The following is a 24,749-nucleotide window of genomic DNA, read 5'->3' as shown; positions in this document are numbered from 1 at the left end:
TCCTGAATCAGGAAGAAGGTGCAGGACCAAGTCTTAGCCACTGAATAAGCTAAGATACTAGTGACCTTCACAGACCATCCCCACAACACCCATATGAAGAAGTGTCATTTCAGGCTGCTATGTGCTTAGCGATGAAATCCTGATGCCCACTGCCTTTAAAATGGGTCCAGAATTTCACCCAGTGTCAAGTGACAGGGATGGGAGATGAATGTGTACATAACAAAGCAGGTTATGTGAAATGGCATGCTACTGTCTGATGGTTTACAAGATAGTTTTGTCCCATAATGATTTTTATTTTTTAAATTAATATGGATTTTATCCCCAAAGTATTAATTTTAAATTTTACGAACAAGATTCTAGGTCAGATCATCATACAGTGACTAATAAGAAAGACATTACCCAATGAAGCTCTGAACAGATCCAAACCATATTTAATTCTGCTGAACTTCCATTTGCACAGAATACCCTTTATTAAACGATCATTAATAGTTTTACTTTTAGCACAGCACAAAGAATGAGTGGTCAACAATACGCAAAAGACTGGCTACCCTTGTTGCTCTCTTAATGTATTTATTCTAAAATTTTTAGGTTCAGTCTATTATTGTACTGCCTACTAAACTGAATGCAGATTAATTACATATTTGCGTGAAGAAAGTGCAGTTCAAGGGTGAAGATACAGAATGGTTTCTACAAAAGGAAATGTTTTAAAAAAATACAAAAATGCTGATTTACCTCAAATTTGAAAAATATATATTAGAACTAAGCATATTTACAGGAAAGCAAACAAAGTTAGCTGTGATGCATAGAAATATGAATGAAATCGATTTTAAGTGTTGTAGGACTGAAATTGGCAAGAGCATATATCAAGAGCCAAAAACATTTTTTTTTAAATAATCTCCAAAGGTCTCCTAGCATCCCACATGTTAACACAGGCACTTATGCTTCATCCTGTGAGATCACTGTCCAAAAGATAGCACATCAATACCATCCAGGTTTTAAAACATTTTATTTGCATATTAAAAAAATTGTGCATTCCAATAATTAAAATCATTTGAACAAAAAAAATGGCACTCGATTAACTGCATTTTACAGCTCGCAGGACCTTGGTACAGCTTTGCATTTATTCATGTGTTACTAGTTTACTGTAGTCCCACCCAAGTTCTTCTTTCATCAACATGCAAGCTCTTTCATGCCACCAGGACCAAACCCAGACAGGCAGATGGAAAGGCAGCGCCTTCATTCAGTGTCAGTAGTTCTATTTTTTGATGTGAAAGGGGCAGTACAGTCATTTAAACTTTATCCGACCTCTTTGCATCTTACAAAGTTAAACAGCTAAAAGAAGTAAAATAAGAAGGCAATGCTTGTGGAATGTACAGTGCATAATTTGGAAGGGCAGATTTCATTACGATTCACCCGCTTGCTTCTCCTGTTCAATTGCTAAAAAAAAAAAAAAAAAAAAGAGGAAAAAAATAAGAATTTAAAAAATAAAGATGAAGTACTTGACCTTTTTTAAATATTAACTTTAATAAATTTTATGGTATAGAAATCAAATGTAGATTTATAAAATTGGTAAAAAAAATTATAAAATGTACTATGTTAACTTTACAGTGGTTAGGATATTTTATATCTACTCAGTAATCATACATATATTTCACATAATTTATATATGTATAAAAACTGTCTCTACCCTGGACTTTATCTTTTCCTTGCCTTCTCCCTCTCCCTGTTAAATTATACATACTTACTTTCTTTTGAAGGCAGTGAATTTTTCTCCTGCGTTTCTGTTTTCTTCAATTTAGTCTTGTCAAATTTCTCAATTTCAGCCATATCTGGTTTGTCGGACATTTTTGCAGATTAATCTGTGCGTGGAAAGGAGAGACAGTTATAGACTCCTCCACCTTTTAGCGTTACTCCTTGATCTCCAGCCAGCAACCCCGCCTCCCGCCTCCCTGGTTGAGAGGTACGTAATAGCCTCTTCTTTTTTTGGTAATAAGATACATATTCAGTGAAATAAAATTCGTCGTGTTAACATACAGTGGGATGAAATGATATGTACATTTCATATACAAGGCTGATTAAGGAGTTTAAAACAAAATCAATGCAGGAAATACGTTGTTTTATTTTTTAAGTGGAAATTTAATCCATTGTCAAAACAATTGCCTATTGTTGAGACTGTTTTCTTCTCATTAAAATCTCTTCAATGTTTCCACGAAGAGAACAATAGGGAGGATGGTGCCTGGAAGAGGCTATTATCTTTTTTTTTTAAAAGATTTAATGCACACACACTAAAAAATGTGAAATAATGCCAATGCCAAGGAACTAGCCTATGCTAATCACATTCTCCATCTTGGGGTCTGTCTGCTCTCCCTTCCCTTAGCACATTTGGCTGAAGTCCTGCATTCTTTTCTCCTCACAAAGAACTGCAGCTGCAGTCTGAGGAAGCTCAAACCACCGCCCTTCTCCGTTTGCTGCCTTTCTCCTTCTCAGCAATGCAGCCACAGAGACAACGCTGCCTGGATTTAAACAAAAGATTTTCTTGTATCGATACACACACACACAGCGACAGAGCCCCTCTTTCAGCAGCTGGAGGTTTGAACAATACAACCTCCCCTTGCTCTCCCTCCCTCCCTCCCTGTATTGGGAGCTTGAGATTTTTGCGCACATCTGCTTGTAGTAAATTCCCTTCTAAATAGCAGGGAAGGAAGTAGTAATGCGTAGATCAACAAAAGCTCCCGTTGTTGGGTCACAGATACGAAAAGATTCAATGAGTGTCGACAAAGATGCCAGCTTTTTTGGTCAAGCCAGAACAAAGGAAATGGAGAGGGCTTCCCCCATTCTTTCCTTAGGCTCGCATTTAACATTTTCTCTCAATCTGTCCACCTTTAACGACGCCACTAGTCTTAAACACGGGCTTACAATTAACATCTCTTGGGTGCCTGTGAAAGCAACAGGAATATCCCATCCTGAAATTTAGTAACAAAGCAAAGGGTGTTGAAGAAGGACTTGGGTTAAAAATCCACACTCATCAGCGTAGAGATGGAGAAATGCATGCTAATAAAAGGGGAGAAAGGGGGGGAAAGAAAACCAGAGTTGAAATATAAAAATCGTATCCTCACCACTGATGCTCTGCACAGAAGTAACTCTACCCTTTGCCGCTGCTGCTCTGGACTGTAGCATCAGCGCTTTCTCTGCATGAGCAGTTATAGCCTCACTTCTATGCAAATGAGAATGATGTCATTGAGACGGCTTTAACCCTTTCGCTACACGTCCTGTTCCTTGCTTCCTTTTTATGTTATTTTATTTATTTATTTATTTATTTATTTATTTATTACACCGCACTAAAAAAGCAAAAGCCAGCAACCAGATCCCCTATGGAAAGCATTATTTTTGTAGACAGCTGTCCCTGAAAAGAATGTGAGGGAATTTGTGTGTGAGATTTGTACTACTGCCAAATTATCACAAGGAAAGGCCTGTTGTAGCCCCCGTACTAGAAAACGGGCAGGGTAAACACGCAGCAAACCAATACAACACAGGGGGATGCTATCTTTGTGGACCTAATGCAATGATGGAAGGGCGGGGGGGGGGTGTGAAATGAACGTGTATGTCACTCCCTGGTTCCCCTTCATGTCGATGTGAAAGGATTTTCCCCTTGTATTTTTGTTTGCAGTTATTATTGCCTTCTCAATGTCTTCTGGCCCTTGAACACTGTCTGACATCAGGTGGGTTACTGTATTTAGTGCTAAAATCCCAACCACCGGGGAAAAAAATCCCATTTTAAAATCACTCTAGTTAGAACAATACCTTTTTAACAGATAATAACTCTGGGCCATATCATGCCAACCATTATTAAGCAGAAATCTCAGTTGAAATTAATGGGACGTTTTGCTTAAAAAATCAATGGCAACAATATGCTGGCTCCAGAAAATAGCATAACAAAGTGCTTATTGTTCGTAATTGCTGCTTTTCTTTGTTCTTTTTTACTTCCTCTTAGTGTGTATGGAGGCGGGAGGGTCCAGTGATAGCTGTTTTTTTACATTTTGCAGAGAAATTGCAGCCATGTTGTGGTGACCATGTTGTGCTGCATTTCCAAAACCCTGGTATATTTTTGCACAAACTTTTTGTGGATCTCTTTTTGTTGAGCAATAGTTTCTTACTGCTCATGTTACTCAAATTTCCTCACTTACAAAACATCATCTCTATCAGAGAGAAGACTCTAGGAACTGCCCCCCTGCCATCCTTGTGATTGTGCTGCAAGTGAAAGAAAGAAATCATGTAGGCAGGCTTTCTTGCAGCTTCAGCAGACAATAGCTCTAAAGGAGACCCTGACTTGCCCCTCTCCACCCCTAGCTCCATTCACTACAGCTGGGTTATCACAAACCATGCATCTGCTTGTGTGCTTCCAGTTCTGGTTCATTGTGGTTGGAGGGCAGACAGAGACATGGTACAAACAGGATTTCCACCATACTAGGCCTTAGCTAAGCAAGGCCTGGGACCTCTCCATGCTGAATATTTCAAGCTTCCTTGCACACAGAGCATTGCAGGGAACACAAGCAGCACATCTAAAGGAGTAAAATGATCCATTTGTGAGAACACGAGGGTTTTTAGATGTTTGGGGTAATTTTTGGATATGGGGGAGGAGAGGACGTCTGGAATATGGTTTCTGTGTATACAGGATTGAACAATGCACCAAACTATCCATGCAAAAATACATAGAAGCGAAAAAGTTCAGTTAAAACTGTGAATTTTAACTATCCTGATTCGTTGTCTCCTGGAGAATGGGGGAAAGGGAGTTTTACAGGTCACACCAAAGGGGCAAGGTTTGTGGAGTCCCAGATTGTGTATGTGGAAATTAATTTAATCTTCACTGACCCTGGGCCATCTATATGGAGACCCATGCGGCCCGTTGTGTTGCTCCGTGGTCCCATGCCCTGGCAACGTGTGTGTGTGTGTGTGTGTGTGTGTTGGAGGTCATTTGAAGCCACAACTCCTAAGCAGCATTAAGTTACACTGGTAATTATGAATAAATCTATGCCAGTTCCCTCGGGAGCATGCCACACAGAGTGGCTGCTAAATGGCGTTGCCTTAACCTATTACCAGGCAGTCTCCATAAAATCACAGAGTCTTAATTTCATTGGGAGAAATCCTGGCCCCATTGGAGTCCCAGCAAAAGTCTCATTGACTTCACTGGGGCCAGGTTTTTACTCATGTGGTTCACACAAGAGGCAATCCCATGTATGAAGGCAAAAAGGGTCAAGAAATTGTTTCCATGATCTGGGAAACACACAAGACTGAAGGCCAAAGGAACTGTTTAGAAAAGAAATGGAAAAGAACATACATTACTAAAGTCTCTAGAAAAATGGTCGGGACATAGATGTTTATTACAGCTTTTCATAATAAAAGTGTTGAAAGGATCCTGGAATATTTTCTTTATTAAACACAAAGCAACTTTGCTAATATGTGAGCAAGATTTGTAGGATAACGTTATGACTGTTTCACTACTTCCAAATTTTGTGAACTTGAATCTTGTAAATCTGAATAGTTAAAATATTCCAGTTATTGGCCTATCTTTTTCTACAGTGTATGAAGTCCATTATGGCTCTACAATCTCAGATCTTTGGGCTTTCAAAAGGATCTTTGTAATGAATGTTGCGGAAGAGTTGAGTGCAAATTTTTCTTAAAAATTCCCTGAGCAGACTGCCTATTTCTTCACTTCTATGGCTCCAGCAAACACTTATGCATGTGCTTATCTGTAAGTATGTGAGTGATCTCATTGTACTTTCATTGATTTCAATGGGAATACTCATATGCTTAGAGCTAGGCATGGATGTGAGTGTTTACAGGATTTGGGTCTGTATTTCTGAAAGCAGTTGGCCACCAGTTGACAGTGGCAGGTACCTCATCTTTAGTTTCTTAGTTTGGGACAGATGCCCAGCTGGCATAAATCAGAGGAGCTCCATTGATTTCCATGGCGATTTACACCCACGGAGTATCTAGCCCAAATTTAGATTCAGTTATGGTTCCGAATGCCAGAGACATGCTAGGGCTCTAGTCTTTCAGCTTCAACTTGCCGCCCTCCCTAGTCCCGCCTGCTCCCATGCACTCAGGCTGGGATATTTAGAATCTACTCCTATGTTAAATATAGAAAGCATGTTTATTGTAATACACTTATGACCTGATGCTGACATTTTTCTCCCATTGAAATGAATGTGCTTATTGAGTAATGGCAGGAAATAAACGGAAAGTAATTTCTGACTGTAAATATCTATCTATAGGGCATATTTTATTAGTGATGGGAGCTACAGAATCTGCATACCTTAGTGCCATACTTTTTAGTTATATTGTGACTGTGAGAAAGGTGCTTGATCATCCAATACTAATTCATTGCACAATACCCTAGGCCTAGGGGATAGAAAACTTCAAAATGAACTTGAAGGTACCAATGCAGAGCTCATAAATAAACCAACCAGCGCATAGTATGTATTGGATAACTGGCTTAGAAATGCTTTCATTTTGGATATTGATGATCTGTTAAATTTTTCATTACTTCATGCGGTTTTGTCATCAATTTCTTCTCCTGTTTTGTTTTGTTTTTATTTAAATCAATATATCTTCAGTGATGTCATGCCTCATTGGACATGCATTCTGGTAGCTGTTTGCATGTTAAAGGCACGCACTTTTCAGCATGTTAGACAAGAGTCAGCCTCATGCTAATCTAGTGTTCTGTAACTCAGTGAAGGAACAAAAACACAGAGAGGTTGCAAATCCTGTCTCGTGTTTTTGCTAGTTGTAACAGGACAAATAGTGAATGGTAACAATAATTCAGAGCCCTTATGTATCATTTCACATGTCCAAACCATTGTACAAATACAACATCACACAAATATTAACACCCTCTTTAAGCAGGCTGGGAAGCAGAGATGCTAAATGACTTGCCCAGGGCAAAGCAGCAAGAACCCAGTCTGAAATCCACTGAAATCAATGAAAGTATCTCCACTTGGGAGTATGTCATTGACTTCAGTGGGTGCTAGATCAGGTCCCAGTCAGTGGCAGTCAGAGATGTGATTAAAATTCAAGACTTCCAACCTGGTATTAATTCCTCCAGACTTTGTCTGAGTTAATTAAAGCACACGTACATGGTAGTAATTATAGTAAAAATGAGGGATGAGAAATATCTATGTGACACAGTGGCAGAGATTAATTCCCATATCATTTAGTCCGTAATAATGGAAAAAGTGCTCACTGGCACAATAAATAAATGAATGAATAAAAAAGAAATCTGCATATAAATTTCTCCATCATCTGGCAAGTAAACTTAGAGACAAGCAACCAAGTGATTGGTTGTCCAGGATTTGAGGAAATCTTACCGTCAGATGACTTTCATTGTCTGTCAGAACTTTCTTTCTCTGCAGTTTGCAAAAAAGGTTACATAGAACCAGGAGTTGGCAATGAGAATTGGAAATGTAAATGAGAAGATGCTCACATGTTGCAATTTTTTAAGGCTCTGCTAGACTAACAATGCTCCTTGTTGTAGGCTGAGTATTTGCTGACACCATTATTTTGCTATTTTGATATAATTGAGTAAAGCTCTTAAATACAACACCCAATACATTCTTTTTGCATTATATTCCACTCTACTTGGTACTAATTCCAGCAGGGTATTGAGACACTCAAAAATGTGTCCAAATCGTTTTTTAGATTTTTTTAGGTAGATATAAAAGTATTCATTTAACAGGCTTTTTAAAGGGGCATACTATTTTTTCACAGGTTTAATTCCAAAAGAGCACTTACAAAATGCCTCCTCCCAGTACGAATTGGCTTTACAAATAATTAACTCTCCTTTTTGTTGGGACAGATGATGGGAAGTTTGCAACAGGCCATGACATTAATAAGGTAAAACTCATGGGGTAGCAACAGAGGGCTTAGGAAACTAAGGTTCATCTCTTGGAGTTCAGGGGCTTCCACAGGTTCTCATGGACGGAAGAGGCTGCTGAGGCTCCCTTCTGCATCTGTGTCTGGATTTGCTTCCTTCCCTTTTGCCTGCATAGATGAGCCCATATTTTAATATGCACAAATAACAATACAAACAAGTTGTTTATAAAATAAGCCATTCTGACACACTGATTAGGACGTTCTCTCCATACAATCTAAAACAAAGGGCAGAGGATAAGGAGGCACTGAACTCTAGTTTTCAACTTCTGATGGAAGTTGTTTTCTTCTCACATTCTGCTGTCTGTTACGCACACAGCAGAGGGAAGGAAAGGTGGGTGCTACATTTTGGCGGGAGTATTTTATTGCCTGAAGTGTTTCTAAATACTGAGTTTAAAATTTATCTAAAAATGGTGTATTTTTGTTATTCAAAGTATCTGAAAGAACAGTAAACAAAACACTGCCAGGAAATCTCCTGTCAAGTCATTCCTCTCTTTCAATTTATGTGTGTGAATATAATGCTTTTGAAAGCATTGGTATAGTGCATGAAGGTATTGTGCGGTCTTTACCATTCAGCTCTGCTAATGCACCTCAGTCCTAACTAACAATACCCCTGTAATTCCAGTGCCAGGCCTCTCCTATGTAGTGGCTGCTAATCATATCCTGTGTATGTGTCAACATAGAATACAATTAGAAATCTGAGGCAAATGAAATGTGACTCCATAAAACATATAGAGCAAGGGTGGGGAAGAGAGGGAGATTGGACCTGTGACCGTTGAATATAGCTCCCTATCTATGTAAAGATAAAGCTGGCTTTGCCTCCAAAATACCATGGCCTCTTTGTTGAACATATAAACAAATCAATATATGTAAAATATATAAATGACAGGAAAGCAATTCCTATCACAACTCCCTTGGAAAGGGGATGGCCAAAATTAACACAAGGGAAGAAACAATAGCCAGTGGCTCGAGATTGATTTCAATGGGAGTTAGGTGTCTAAATACCTTTGAGGATAGGGGCCTACATACATAAGTGGTCCTAACTAGTACAATGAGATTTTTATATTTTTAAAGTAGCACCAGCTCTTATGCTATAGGCACCCCAAGCCTCATACATTTCCTATCTAGCTCTGCTCACCCGGTGGTATAGTCCTGTTTCTTCAGATATTACTAAGATTCTTCCTTTTGTAGCAAGTTGCAAACATAACCAAATGTACAGGGTCAGTTAGAGGGGGAGGTTATATGGATAGAGTCCAAGGGGCTCTAGGGTGCCTCAGGAGAATGCCACAAGCAGCATAGGGTTTTTTTAAGGGACTTCTTGAGGAGGGGTGGAGGCAGGGAGGGGAGTCTGAATGCTTTGTCACCGCAGTCAGGAGTCAGAAAAGTGTATCATTCGGGATAGGATCAGTACAGTTCTTTCTTGGAACTGGCAAGTGTTGGGTTCCCATGTTTATCTTTCAAGGGAGAGGGCTTTTTCATGATGTTACAGCAAGAGTGCAGTCATAGATGCCTGCTGGGAAGGGGAACTGTTGAGCAAAGTCACAAGTTTGTTTCTTTGGGGAAGGGCTTTGGAGGGGGGTTGTTTTCTTTGAGACACAAGATTGGCCTGCGCCTGGGGCTGGCCCTGTAATTGTACGTCTTGTGTTTTCAAGCAGCACTGAAGATTATTTGTCACTGGGGAGAGAAGGGGAGAATGACATTGTTCTGCAGAAAGCACAGTTTTTTAAATAGAGCTATCGTTTCAACTTATTCATGCAGCACAATAAAAGCCAATGCCGGAGGTTCATGATTGTGAATGCTTGTGACTTTTATTTTTAAAACTTCCCGTTTAGAGAAGTAAACCTACACACGAAAATACCAGGAAGGGAACTTGTTGTTCAGGACAAAAAGTTGGTGGGAGCTGGGGGGTGGGAGGGAGGGAGAGGACTTTTGTTTTATTTCTCCCTCAGCACTTCTGTGGGGGCATCCTTCCCTGGGCACATATTCTCAGGGTTACATGCACTGAAGGGAGAATATCTCTATTTTCAGGCATTAACTCAATCTGGTATGTCTGCTTTTTTGTGGTATCACCTCCTGCCTTCTCTGTTATTCATATTGTTGAATATATATATATATATTGTTGATACAGATTCATTTATATCTGAATGAAGCAAAAGGAGGCAACAGATAGCTCATTTCCTTGTGATTATCTCGTGTCTCGTGTCTCTGGTCACCCTGGTGTTCTGAAGCACAGGGTATGAGGGCTAAAGGCTGAGTGACTTCAAATACCTCAGGAATGCAATAAGCTCTCAGAATGTTTTCTAGGGTGTGCTGTGATTCTCAGGAAATTATCATATACACACTCGAAAAATCATTAACGTACAGAGGGCTCTTGCCAGCAGTGTGTCATCACAGCCAGCCACTTAGAAAGCTCCATTTGTGTTTATGGGTCAAATACCCTTTGTAACTGAATTTACTATAAAACATAGTAGCAGAGAGAAAAATATGCAGGCTCCAATCTTTAAGTCAAGGGGAATTTTGCTGGTGATATCAATAAGAACAGGGTGGAGCCCATACCTTTTATTTGTTTTATTTATGTAATGTGCCTTAACGTACGGAATGTATGTGAAACACCCTTTCTGAATGGAACATTTCTTGACTTGGATTTACACCATCTAAATCTTTGGCTGATTAGTCTCACACAATAATTCTGGTAACATCAGAATTCTGGGTTGAGAAACAGGAGTAAAAGGCTAGATTGAATTATAAGTGAAAGTTCAGTGTTTCTTTGCCACTGAATCTGGAAACTTAAAGCCCATGGTATTGTTCAAAGTTCTGTGCACGAGCAGCGAACTGCTGCCACCAATAGGCTGGGATTTGTATTGGCACAAACGTTAACACTGTTAAAACATCCAAAATACTTGTACAGTAATAGTGACCATAACTTTAAAAATGTGTCTAAAGTTAGACACTTAAATCCATATTTAGGAATCTAAGTAAGTCTTATTCAGGTGCCTAAATATGGATCTGGAAAACTAACTTTAGACATCAATGTTTGAAAATGTTGGCCAGTGATTACTAATTTGGAAATGGCCCACCTGTTGATCACTTTAGATAAGCTATTACCAGCAGGACAGTGGGGTGGGAGGAGGTATTGTTTCATATTCTCTGTGTGTATATAAAGTCTGCTGCAGTTTCCACGGTAAACATCTGATGAAGTGAGCTGTAGCTCACGAAAGCTTTAGTCTCTAAGGTGCCACAAGTACTCCTTTTCTTAATTTGAATAATTATCTGTTGTTATTGTGTGGCATTTATTGACACATACTATAGTAGTTAAATGGATAGTTTCAATGGACACCACTAGTCCTTTTGGAGCCATTCTCTTCTGAGCATAACAGGCGCTCTATTCACCTCTTGTTTACACTGATGTTAGTCCACGGGGCTTGATTCTCAATTACTCTGTAACCTGTAGTTATTTACACCAGTGCAAAGTCAGTATAAAATGTTACCATCCTAATCTGTAAGTATATAACACATACTTCACTGTCTCTGTGCACTAATATCAATGAGTACACACGGTGCAGGGCAATGAAGAACCATGCCCATTTGGAGTTATTCTTGAAAACAGGACTGAGTGAAAGGAAAATTAGCCCTGATGTTCTGACTAGTGTTGATGAAAACAAATCCATGCTCTTGGCCAGCCTACGACAGTGTTTCACACACTTGGCTAATATTGAATGTTTATTTAAGGGCTACTGTCAACCCACTTTTGTCAAGTTCACCAAAATCCAGTCATCAAGATACTTTTGGAAAATAAATCTGCCTTTGAATCTGACTGGCTATCCCTTGCTTTTCAGAATTGTTGGAATAGGGCAGGGTTGGTTTCTCTCATCCTGGAGCTCATTAGTTGTGGACAGCTATTCTAAAAACAATTAATCGCTATTTGTTTTGTTTAATTTTTACGCAGAAGCTGTTAAGTAGTTTATCTCCATAAGGGGAAAAATCAAATTTTTGATCAAATGTATGTAGCTTCCTAGTCCTTTTTAATTATGACAAGATTTATTAGAGCTATTTCTCCTGTCAAAAAAGTACCAGTATGAACAGTGTCATATGCTGCTAAAATGGGCCCAAACACCAACTCAGTATTTAAACTGGCTTCACATATGTAAATATTATCGCTGAAAAGTTGCAAAACTAGGGGCTTGTCTATGTGATGTGGCAATGCACACCAGAGGGGTGTAAACTGTAGAGCACTCTTAATATGTTGCACTGTAACTTCCCTGTGTAGATCCTGCTGATGCACTTGAAAAGGTACCTAGTGCGCATTGATGTAGTCCCGTTTGAAACAGTCCTACATTAACACACACTAGGAACCATTTAGAGTGTGTCAGAAGGGTCTGCAAAGGGCAGTTAGAGTGCAATACTTTAAAGCACTCTACAATTTACCCCTTTCTGATACGTATTGCCGCACTGTGTAATGAAGCCCTGAATTTTGTCCCAAGTTTATCCAGGCTACAAGGGACTAGGACACTGTGGAAGCAGCATGTACTTCCCCTTGGGGGTGGGGGGTGGAGGGGAAATGCCTTGACAGCCTTCCTCTGGCTGATGTGTGGAGTCGCATTAATGAGCATTAATACAGCACTCCTGTGGCAGGAGGATTGCCACCTTTTGGGGACTGTGTAAGTGGTAGAGATAAATAAGGGAATCTAAAATGCTCTTCCCTTCATTCCCAAAAATGGGACAACTAAAAATATCATATAGCTCTTTCCAGAATCCAGCTGATCAAGTGAGGTTTTAATCAGTCCAGAAACTTAATTGTGTTACCAGCAAGATTCAAATGTTCCGTCCATTTCTGTGAATATTAATAATCCCATGGAAAACTGCATATGAGACAGAAGATTGCCTTAGTGTTCTGATCAAAAGCCTTCCTTCAGTCCACTGAAATTGGCTATCCACACGACTGCTGCCCTTCACTCCAGAGGCAGTTAAATTTTGGAATACTGAATGTATATAGTTTGAGAACTTTTGGATACTAGAGATTCTTTGCTATGTGTATCCAGCCAAGAAGTAGAAAGTAGATCTGAACTCAAAACTCCACATGAAAAAGCTCCCACATTACACAGCTTAATACTTTAGAATTTATGTAATCACTGCTCATGAACTTCATATGAATCACATGGATAAATTATTCTACAACAGTTCTTCTGGAATATCTCCCCATGAAGATACTCTTATTCTGGAATAAAGAGTGACTATTTCTGAGTTATTTTATGAATCGAGCTAAATCAGGGAAAGGCACTCTTATTCCAGAATAAGAACATCCTCCCAGGAAGGTATCTAGATAGTTATTGCAGTATAGTTTATTCCACAATAGTAGTCTGGTCAATTTTCAAGAATAGACAAGTTCTTAGCACTTGGGAACAGTTAGGTTGCTGATGAACTGAGACCACAGCCTGTCATGCTGACCAATAGTGTTTCATTGTTTCCTTGTACTCTCCCATCTGTCTATCTGTGTTCATCTGTCAGAAATTAATTTGTCAAAAGAGGAGGCATTGGAACAAACTGATAATGTAAATTACAATAAGTCACTCTGTCTTACTTACTCACAAAAGCTTAGAAGGAGCTGAGCTGCTAACAAAAACATACAGTCTCTTGTGGACACTCTAAGACCCAATGGCTAGTGACCCATTTCTTCTGGTGGCTCCAAATGCGATCCACAGTGCAGGCATCTGTTGCTTCCTGCAGTGTGTGTGCTTGCCTCAAGACAGCACTCTACAAACCTTGTGGTCTTCTCCAACCTCTGGAAACCCCATCCTGACCCTGGTCGGCAGTTGCCTCGGACTTGTTGTGGAACTACTGGAATCCAACAGATTTATGACAATTTTGACTGTGGTAGACCACTTCACCAAAATGACCTACTTTATTCCCGGCACCAGTCTACCCTCTGCTGAGGAAGTCACCCAGCTATGGATACACTATGGATACATAGTCCAACTCAGTAGCCACCCAGATCACGTTACCTCTGATAGAGGGCCACAATTCAGTTCCCGGTTCTGGCATGACCACCCAATTTCATCTGAAACTACCCACAACCTCCTGTAACCCAGCCACCTCCGACCGGTACAATGGATCCATCAAATCCAGGAGGTAGTGAGGGAACACTGGAAAAGGATATAACAAACTACAAATAGTCGGGAGCAGGGCCCCACCTATTCAGTGGGACAAATATATGGCTCTCAACAGAGCACCTTTGCATGGACACTCTCGTAAACTAGATTACCAATTCTTCAACCCCCATTGAATCTGGCAACAAATTAATCCCATTACCTTTGACCTCCACCTATCCTATCACCTTCAAATCCACCCAGTGTTCTCTGTATCACTCCTAAAATGATACTCACAGAGCTCATTTTCCCACAGGACCCAACCAGCCACCCCACCCTCACCAGTGCACGTACAAGGCCAAAAGGAATATATCATTCACAAAGTCTTAGCCTCCAAACTTAAACAAGGGAGACTCTGGTATCTAATTGACTGGGAGGGCTACAGCCCTGAGGAGCACACCTGGGAGTCAGCATAAAATTTTCATGCCTCGGCCCTCATATAAGCCTTCCATGAGAGTCACCCTGGACTGATGTCACTCAGAGGGCATCTCTAAGGGACAGGTGGTGTCATGTGTCACTGATCTCAAACCCAAGTCCATCGAGTCCCTGGGAGTCATCGTGCTTCAATCCTCCACCTGATGGCTTTCTAGCATCAGCTTGGACCAGGACTCCTTGAAGCCCAGCTCAGACAGACAGCTCCACCCCTGAATTCCAATTGCTGGAAAACTGGAGTTCCTGATTGGCCTGCTCCCCCTACTTAAGCTGAAAGGAGGAACAGAAAGTTGTCCATGTAGCTGGGCTCCACCCTGCTTTGGACTACTCACTCAGTGCTACCCATGCCTGATCCTGGTCTCCTTTTTTCTTGACTTAGCCTGATTCCTGGTATCTTACTCGTGGCTCCTGATCTCTGGCTTGTCTCCTGATCCTGGTCTCCTGACTTGGCCTGATACCTGGTATCTGACTTGCGGTTAATATCCCTGTTACATACTAATAGTCGGTATCCACTAAGTCCAGTGACCATTGGATGCCCAGGTCTTTTTCCTGAGTGGTTACAAGTAATTGAGAACCCAATAATGTATATGAGTAGTTGGAATTATTAATCCCATCTTGAATTTATCAATACTGAATTTCATCTGCCATAGTGATGCTTTTAACATTAATCACTGTGACGGGGGAGGAGGGAGAGAATAGAGAGGGAAGAAATAACATCATAAAATATATACTGGGCAAGTGGATAGTTGTGGAGCAGAGTGTTTTGGTGAGGTAAGGCTGTATGTAGCTGTGCATAAACTGTACTAATGAATTATACTGGGCAGATCTCTGATTTTTTGAAGTCATTAAGACGTCAGTGAAAGCTGACGTGAAAAGTCACTATGCACAGAAAGCCACTTGTGATTATTAATATAATCCAGGTAGTTGCCCTTTAAAATTTTAATAAAACATGTTAGACCTGTGCCTTGCTTCTACAGTAATTGTCCTTGAATTAAAAACTTTAATAGCATCCATTACTTTTTATGTGGGCAAGCAAAAAGCATGTCACTTGATAGTATCTAAAATAGTGTTCCATTAGTCTTAGCCTTTGTCCTGTAGTACTGTGCCGAAGTGGGCCTGGGGCATTGACCAACTCACTCCTACCTTGTATTAGTCAGAGAGGTGAAGGAGACTGAAATGAGATGGTTATATAGATTGGTGCCTCAAAGATAGCTCTTGGCTCTTGCCGTCAAAATTGTATTTGAGAAAGAAAGATACTGTGTGTTTTCAATTAATGTATAACAGAAAGGATGAAAGGTGAAGAAGCCTTTGGTAATGAAGAAGGAATGAGGTCTCAAGTGAGACTGATCAGCCTGCTCTAGAGAATGGATCACTTCTTTTGGCCAAAGCATTTTTTTGGTGTAGACCCCAGAGATGCTGTAAAATGTCTTTTGTGTAAATGTGAATTTAGGGTAATTTCCCACAAGCATATTCATGAGTTTAAATAAATCTGCCTCCTGTCACTTGGTACATTGCACCATTGTTGTTTGCATTGGTGTTGTAGTCATGTTGGTCCCAGGCTATGAGAGACAAAGTAGGTGAAGTAATATCTTTGTTAACAAGATGGTCCAATAAAAGATATTACCTCACCCACCTTGTCCCTCACATTCCATCTTTGTCATTCCTGCCTAATCTCAGTATTCCTGTGAGAGTTTACAAATAAATTAGCAGTCTGACACGCTTAGTCCTCTGAGGCTGGGAGTCAGGAAGGGCTAGTTTTCTTAGAAATATGAAAGACTCTCCTTTCTCTCAGGTCAAAGCACAAATGCATCAACCATAAAGCATGATGAAAACCATATAGTTAGGAAGTGAGAACAGGGCTGTTTTCATCCTGCAACTCACTGTTTCACTTAAGGGTGAAACAATTTCTGGTTTTGTTTTTAAAAACTAGACAAGCCATTTACAACGCACACTTTGCTTCTCTACAAAAGAAAAAGGACACTAAACTTTCTAAACTACTACATGCTACAAGGGGCCACAGCAATGGTTCCCTCACCCCACCTAGCAATATTGTTAACCTATCCAACTATACTCTCAGCCCAGCAGAAGCAGCTGTTCTATCTCGGGGCCTCTCCTTCTGCCCCTCCACCCCCACGAACATGATACAGTTCTGTGGTGACCTAGAATCCTATTTTCGACGTCTCCGTCTCAAGGAATATTTCCAAAATACCTCTGAACAACATACTAATCCACAGAGGTCTCCCTGCCAACACTACAGAAAGAGGGATTCTAGATGGACTCCTCCTGAAGGTCAAAACAGCAGACTGGACTTCTACATAGAGTGCTTCCGCCGACGTGCACGGGCTGAAATTGTGGAAAAGCAGCATCACTTGCCCCATAACCTCAGCCATGCGGAACGCAATGCCATCCACAGCCTCAGAAACAACTCTGACATCATAATCAAAAAGGCTGACAAAGGAGGTGCTGTTGTCATCATGAATAGGTCGGAATATGAACAAGAGGCTGCTCGGCAGCTCTCCAACACGAGTTTCTACAAGCCATTACCCTATGATCCCACTGAGAGTTACCAAAAGCAACTACAGCATTTGCTCAAGAAACTTCCTGAAAAAGCACAAGATCAAATCCGCACAGACACACCCCTGGAACCCCGACCTGGGATATTCTATCTACTACCCAAGATCCATAAACCTGGAAATCCTGGGCGCCCCATCATCTCAGGCATTGGCACCCTGACAGCAGGATTGTCTGGCTATGTAGACTCCCTCCTCAGGCCCTACGCTACCAGCACTCCCAGCTACCTTCGAGACACCACTGACTTCCTGAGGAAACTTCAATCCATCGGTGATCTTCCTGATAACACCATCCTGGCTACTATGGATGTAGAAGCCCTCTACACCAACATTCCACACAAAGATGGACTACAAGCCGTCAAGAACACTATCCCCGATAATGTCACGGCTAACCTGGTGGCTGAACTTTGTGACTTTGTCCTTACCCATAACTATTTCACATTTGGGGACAATGTATACCTTCAGATCAGCGGCACTGCTATGGGTACCCGCATGGCCCCACAGTATGCCAACATTTTTATGGCTGATTTAGAACAACGCTTCCTCAGCTCTCGTCCCCTAAAGCCCCTACTCTACTTGCGCTATATTGATGACATCTTCATCATCTGGACCCATGGAAAAGAAGCCCTTGAGGAATTCCACCATGATTTCAACAATTTCCATCCCACCACCAACCTCAGCCTGGTCCAGTCCACACAAGAGATCCACTTCCTGGACACTACAGTGCTAATAAACAATGGCCACATAAACACCACCCTATACCGGAAACCTACTGACCGCTATTCCTACCTGCATGCCTCCAGCTTTCACCCTGACCACACCACACGATCCATCGTCTACAGCCAAGCTCTGCGATACAACCGCATTTGCTCCAACCCCTCAGACAGAGACAAACACCTACAAGATCTCTGTCAAGCTTTCTTACAACTACAATACCCACCTGCAGAAGTAAAGAAACAGATTGATAGAGCCAGAAGAGTTCCCAGAAGTTACCTACTACAGGACAGGCCTAACAAAGAAAATAACAGAACGCCACTAGCGGTCACCTTCAGCCCCGAACTAAAACCCCTCCAACGCATTATTAAGGATCTACAACCTATCCTAAAGGATGACCCAACACTCTCACAAGTCTTGGGAGACAGGCCAGTCCTTGCCTACAGAGAGCCCCGCAACCTGAAGCAAATACTCACCAACAACCACATACCACACAACAGAACCACTAACCCAGGAACTTATCCTTGCAACAAAGCCCGTTGCCAATTGTGCCCACATATCTATTCAGGGGACACCATCACAGGGCCTAATAACATCAGCCACACTATCAGAGGCTCGTTCACCTGCACATCCACCAATGTGATATATGCCATCATGTGCCAGCAATGCCCCTCTGCCATGTACATTGGTCAAACTGGACAGTCTCTACATAAAAGAATAAATGGACACAAATCAGATGTCAAGAATTATAACATTCATAAACCAGTCGGAGAACACTTCAATCTCTCTGGTCACGCAATCACAGACATGAAGGTCGCTATCTTAAAACAAAAAAACTTCAAATCCAGACTCCAGCGAGAAACTGCTGAATTGGAATTCATTTGCAAATTGGATACTATTAATTTAGGCTTAAATAGAGACTGGGAGTGGCTAAGTCATTATGCAAGGTAGCCTGTTTCCTCTTGTTTTTTCCTAACCCCCCCCCCCCCCAGATGTTCTGGTTTAACTTGGATTTAAACTTGGAGAGTGGTCAGTTTAGATGAGCTATTACCAGCAGGAGAGTGAGTTTGTGTGTGTATGGGGGTGGGGGGGATGTGAGAAAACCTGGATCTATGCAGGAAATAGCCCGACTTGATTATGTAAAGAGTTGTCACTTTGGATGGGCTAGCACCAGCAGGAGAGTGAATTTGTGTGGGGGGGTGGAGGGTGAGAAAACCTGGATTTGTGCTGGAAATGGCCCACCTGTTGATCACTTTAGATAAGCTATTACCAGCAGGACAGTGGGGTGGGAGGAGGTATTGTTTCATATTCTCTGTGTGTATATAAAGTCTGCTGCAGTTTCCACGGTATACATCTGATGAAGTGAGCTGTAGCTCACGAAAGGTCATGCTCAAATAAATTGGTTAGTCTCTAAGGTGCCACAAGTACTCCTTTTCTTTTTGCGAATACAGACTAGCATGGCTGTTGCTCTGAAACTTATCAGTGAAGTACTCATATCTTCAGCTAAAGACGTGGGATATAATTTTCAAAGGCACATAAATGATTTGAAGCCTGAGTCCCATTTTTAGCACTTAGGAGCCAAGATCCATTGAGTTTCATTGAAACTCCTGATTGCCTAAATCACTTTAGAAATAGCATTTAAGCTGCTAAGGCACTTAGATGCTTTTGAAAATCTTGCCTGTGATCATTTGGCTGACTGATGAGGATTCCAGCTAGAAACAGGCAATCTTAAGGGCAGTGCCTACTCCTGCATTCTGTATGTAGAGAAAACAACCACTGGATTAACTAGGAGTTCTGTGCAGGAGCAGGCCCTTTCCGTATCAGCGATGAGTAGCACAAATATGAAAGCTATAGCAAGAGCCTTTTGTTAAAACCAGTGCAGTTCCACTGGATAAAGTGAAGGCAAGTTTCCATGAGCTTGAGCTGTGTTATGTGAGGGCTTGCTGTGAATTAGGCCTTGATCCAAAATGCATTGAAATCAATAGGAAGACTTCCCTCAACTTCAGTGGGCTAGATCAGGACGTATGAGGATGACAGAGGATGTTCAGGATGGGACAGTGATTACACAGATCCATTGACTTATTCTTCCACTAGTGGGAGGGAAAGTAGAAGCTGCAAGGGGGTCTGCATTAGCAGCTGTGGAAGAGCTCTTCTGTTTCTTCATGGGCTCATGGGGAGGGTTACCAGTGAAGCTCCTCGGTGCACAGACCGGCTATATTTAAAGGTTTTTAAACTTTTCTGCTGCATATTATCCAGACTTCCTGGCTAACCCTAACTCTTTCAACCATAATACATGGGGACGTACTTCACATACATTTTCTCAGGCTCTTATCAGCTAGCTACCTTCTTAGTAAAGCCTGGTACAATAGAATTTGGCATATAGTGATAATGAAGAAATTTAAAACATCAACTAAAACTCAACAATGGAGACCAATCTCTCCACCCCAAACAAATCTAAGAAGCTTTCACTTTCATGCACCCTCCTTACTGGAGTGGGCAATAACTAGAGGATATGTATTCTTCTGAGACATTACTCCAACTCAGCACAGCATAAACACTACAGAGACAAAAGCAGATTCTTGAGTTTGATGTAACTGGATTGAGATCTTAGATACAAGCAGCTCTCTGATCAAGTCAGGAATTAAGGGATTGATTTTTCCACTGGTGAATGACAGCCATTTTGTCTTGTCACCATGAAGCCCCCCTGGTTTAGATGGGAGGCTTCCCTCTGTTGAAACCCTGTAACAGTTTCTCCAGAGGTGTTTGTATCCACTTCAGGCTTCCCTTCCTGCTGAAAGACTCCTGCTTACAGCTTCTACCTATTGCTCTACTCACCTATTCGGGCTTCCTAACCCTGCAGCAACCCTCCCCCATCTCCAGTGGCACTTACAGAGGTCTCTGCTATCGTGAAATATCCAAGGAAGAGTGAATACTTGTCCATCCTAGCTACTGTTGTTGAGAAGATCTGGCTTTAAACGATCCAGTTAGCACAATACAAAAATTAGAATATGCATCAGACCATGATCAGAAATATACACAGTCTCTATAGGAATTCGCTCTCGGATACCAATGTGACAGGAGCCTTATAAATAAGACAGATGAATCAACAGATACTTACTTAACCTTTTTCTAACCTAATCCACATTTTAATGCTTACTCACAACATCTTCAAATAACATGCATAAGTATTTGTACGTTGGCAGGGATTTTGCTGACACAAAGAATGAATACGAAACAATTCACTGCTCCATTTTGAAAGGGTTATGCCATCTGGTCTTATAGAATAAGAAAGCAAAGGCATTTGTGTACATTGTGTATTTCTCTAGCCATCTATAAGTGTAAGCAGAGTCAGGATGAGCTCCACCCTGACATCTGGTGGTGAGTTGTGGCAAGTTGTGGAAAAGAACTTCAGGGGCTGATCTCATTTGCTTAGGCACACCCACCCCGCCTAGCATGAGCCCATAGCTGCCCAAATGGTCACTTTGGCTGCTGTGGGATCCCCAGTTTCTCTGTTATTGGGGCAGGAAGAAAAATTGTTATTATCCTGATTATGTGAATCAAGACAGTGGAACTGTACTTGGCCTTTTGTTATGATGGAGGAACTCGCCATCAACTAAGTAGCACTAGCTAGGCAAGGGACATGGGTTCCAAAACTCAGTGAATGGAGAGAGAGGCTGGGCTCGGGCTCAGTACCAATACCAGTACCAGGTGGTATGGGCCAGTGGTGAGGGCCTCTATATGCTAATTGCACTTCCTTCTTCGTCCACTGTGGAACAGAGCTAATTTTGATTCTATTAGGCGTCTAGTTACAGGCTGCTGAGCTGAATTCACTTTGGGCCAATGGTACACCAGCACTGAGGCTCCCCTACTACAAGCTGAAATCACGAAAGAGCTTAAAATTACTAGGAGCTGAAATCACTGTATGTTGTGTTAAGTAGCGGGGCCTGAAGATATGTTGTGGAGCAGTTTGCTGGAGCAGCTCATGGGACAGCTGGCAGAGTGGAGTGGATGGTGGGACGGAGTAGTTTGTGGGACAGCTGGAGCAGCTCACGGTGTGGGGGGCTGGCAGAGCAGAGAAGAGAAGAGCGATCTGTGGGATGGCTGATAGAGCATTGCGGAGCCCCATGGAGAGGTGGGGCAATCAGCTTCGGACCATGTAAGGTGCCCCTTAACCCTTCCATTTCCACCCAGGTTGGGAGGTAAAACTCTGCAGATAAACTTTCGAACTTTGGAGCTGCACTGACCAGAGACAGAGACTTTTGGGTTGTTGGACTTTTGGGACTTTGGGTGACTTTTGGGTTGCTGGACTCAAGAACCAAAAGGAAAGGACACAACCCAATTTGCTTGGGATGGGTTTTGCTCATGGGTTGTGTTATGAATCCTGTTGGTGGTGTTTCCCCAACATAATGCCACATTGTTTCTCTCTGTTATTAAAAGTCTTTTGCTACACTCAGACTCTGTGCTTGGGAGAGAGGAAGTATTGCCTCTTAGAGGCACCCAGCGGGGGGTGGTATATATTTGTCCCAGGTCACTGGGAGGGGGCTCGAGCCGGTTTTGCATTGTGTTATTGGAATGGAACCCCTAAATACTGAACCTAGCCCTTGTTGCTGCCAACTCTGATGGGCAGAAGGGTTACATCAGCATAAATAAATGCAAAAGAATCAGCACAGAGTCATAGATCCTGACTGTTAGAACTTTAAAAGGATCTAAATTCTAATTAAAAAGAGAAGGAGTACTTGTGGCACCTTAGAGACTAACCAATTTATCTGAGCATAAGCTTTCGTGAGCTACAGCTCACTTCATCGGATGCATTCAGTGGAAAATACAGTGAGGAGATTTATATACACACAGAACATGAAGAAATGGGTGTTTTCATACACACTGTAAGGAGAGTGATCACTTAAGATGAGCTATTACCAGCAGGAGAGCGGGGGGTGGTGGTGGTGCGGGAGAAGAAACCCTTTTGTAGTTATAATCAAGGTTGGCCATTTCCAGCAGTTAACAAGAATGTCTGAGGAACACAGACTGGACTTCTACATAGAGTGCTTCCGCCAACGTGCACGGGCTGAAATTGTGGAAAAGCAGCATCACTTGCCCCATAACCTCAGCCATGCGGAACGCAATGCCATCCACAGCCTCAGAAACAACTCTGACATCATAATCAAAAACACTGATAAAGGAGGTGCTGTCACAAATACAGACTAACACGGCTGCTACTCTGAAACCTGTCATTATGCAATGCACTGCATTTAGCCGTATGGAGTGGAAATCTATCAACTTCATGCAAAAATACAGACAGACATCATCTTCCTTTCCAAATGCAAACAGATGGACATCATACCAAAAGGACTGAAGGTAAAAAATCCATTGCAGTCTACATACCACACAAACTATGCTGACAGCTTGTGCCACACGCTCTCAAAGAAACGGTGGAATCACCTGATCAACATCCTCTACAGCAAACAGGGAAAGATTAAGAATGAGCTCTCAAAACTGGATACTCTCATAAAAAAACAACCTTCCACACAAACTTCCTCGTGGCTGGACTTCACAAAAACTAAACAAACCATTTACAACACACACTGTGCTTCTCTACAAAAGAAAAAGGACACTAAACTATCTAAATTACTGCATGCCACAAGAGGCCACAAGAGGCCTTAACCCACCCAGCAATATTGTTAATCTATCCAACTATACTCTTAGCCCAGCAGAAGAATCTGTCCTATCTCGGGGCCTCTCCTTCTGCCCCTCCACCCCCACAAACATGATACAGTTCTGTGGTGACCTAGAATCCTATTTTCAATGTCTCCGACTCAAGGAATATTTCCAACACACCTCTGAACAACATACTAATCCACAGAGACCTTCCTACAAACACTACAAAAGGAAGGATTCTAGGTGGACTCCTCCTGAAGGTCGAAACAATAGATTGGACTTCTACATAGAGTGCTTCCGCCGACGTGCATGGGCTGAAATTGTGGAAAAGCAGCATCACTTGCCCCATAACCTCAGCTGTGCAGAACACAATGCCATCCACAGCCTCAGAAACAGCTCTAACATCATAATCAAAAAGGCTGATAAAGGAGGTGCTGTCGTCATCATGAATAGGTTGGAATATGAACAAGAGGCTGCTCGGCAGCTCTCCAACACCACTTTCTACAAGCCATTACCCTCTGATCCCACTGAGAGTTACCAAAAGCAACTACAGCATTTGCTCAAGAAACTCCCTGAAAAAGCACAAGAACAAATCCGCACAGACACACCCCTGGAACCCCGACCTGGGGTATTCTATCTGCTACCCAAGATCCATAAACCTGGAAATCCTGGACGCCCTATCATCTCAGGCATTGGCACCCTGACAGCAGGATTGTCTGGCTGTGTAGACTCCCTCCTCAGGCCCTACGCTACCAGCACTCCCAGCTATCTTCGAGACACCACTGACTTCCTGAGGAAACTACAATCCATCAGTGATCTTCCTGATAACACCATCCTGGCCACTATGGATGTAGAAGCCCTCTACACCAACATTCCACACAAAGATGGACTACAAGCCGTCAGGAACAGTATCCCCAATAATATCACTGCAAACCTGGTGGCTGAACTTTGTGACTTTGTCCTCACCCATAACTATTTCACATTTGGGGAGAATGTATACCTTCAAATCAGCGGCACTGTCATGGGTACCCGCATGGCCCCACAGTATGCCAACATTTTTATGGCTGACTTAGAACAACGCTTCCTCAGCTCTCGTCCCCTAATGCCCCTACTCTACTTGCGCTATATTGATGACATCTTCATCATCTGGACCCATGGAAAAGAAGCCCTGGAGGAATTCCACCGTGATTTCAACAATTTCCATCCCACCATCAACCTCAGCCTGGACCAGTCCACACAAGAGATCCACTTCCTGGACACTACGGTGCTAATAAGTGATGGTCACATAAACACGACCCTATACCGGAAA

At 41.9% G+C, this 24,749-nt stretch overlaps 2 protein-coding genes across 2 annotated transcripts in view; both read right to left on the bottom strand.

Annotated features, from left to right (window-relative positions):
• Positions 1–989: 989 nt before the first annotated feature.
• Positions 990–3,228, bottom strand: TMSB4X (thymosin beta 4 X-linked). The gene is made up of 3 exons (XM_048860854.2): positions 3,117–3,228; positions 1,746–1,859; positions 990–1,437 (listed from the first exon to the last, which is right to left on the bottom strand). Exons 2-3 carry the CDS (start codon positions 1,843–1,845, stop codon positions 1,403–1,405), a joined length of 135 nt encoding a protein of 44 aa, XP_048716811.1. The 5' UTR covers positions 1,846–1,859; positions 3,117–3,228; the 3' UTR covers positions 990–1,402.
• Positions 3,129–24,749, bottom strand: part of LOC125641231 (toll-like receptor 8) — a 70,580-nt gene continuing 48,959 nt past the window's right edge. The window contains exon 4 of the mRNA XM_048860829.2: positions 3,129–3,214. The gene's annotated coding sequence lies outside the window, so the exon portion shown is untranslated. The remainder of the gene's footprint in view (positions 3,215–24,749) is intronic.

Source organism: Caretta caretta, chromosome 1 (assembly GCF_965140235.1).
Source record: "Caretta caretta isolate rCarCar2 chromosome 1, rCarCar1.hap1, whole genome shotgun sequence".
NCBI classification, from domain to species: Eukaryota; Metazoa; Chordata; order Testudines; family Cheloniidae; genus Caretta; species Caretta caretta.
This window is presented reverse-complemented; position numbering and strand designations above follow the sequence as displayed.

Excerpts from the sequence above, each read along its gene's own strand:
- TMSB4X (XM_048860854.2), bottom strand. The coding sequence starts at position 1,845 with ATGTCCGACAAACCAGATATGGCTGAAATTGAGAAATTTGACAAGACT. Across the intron at positions 1,438-1,745 it reads TTCACTGCCTTCAAAAGAAA|CAATTGAACAGGAGAAGCAA; the intron begins GTAAGTATGTAT and ends TTTTTTTTTTAG.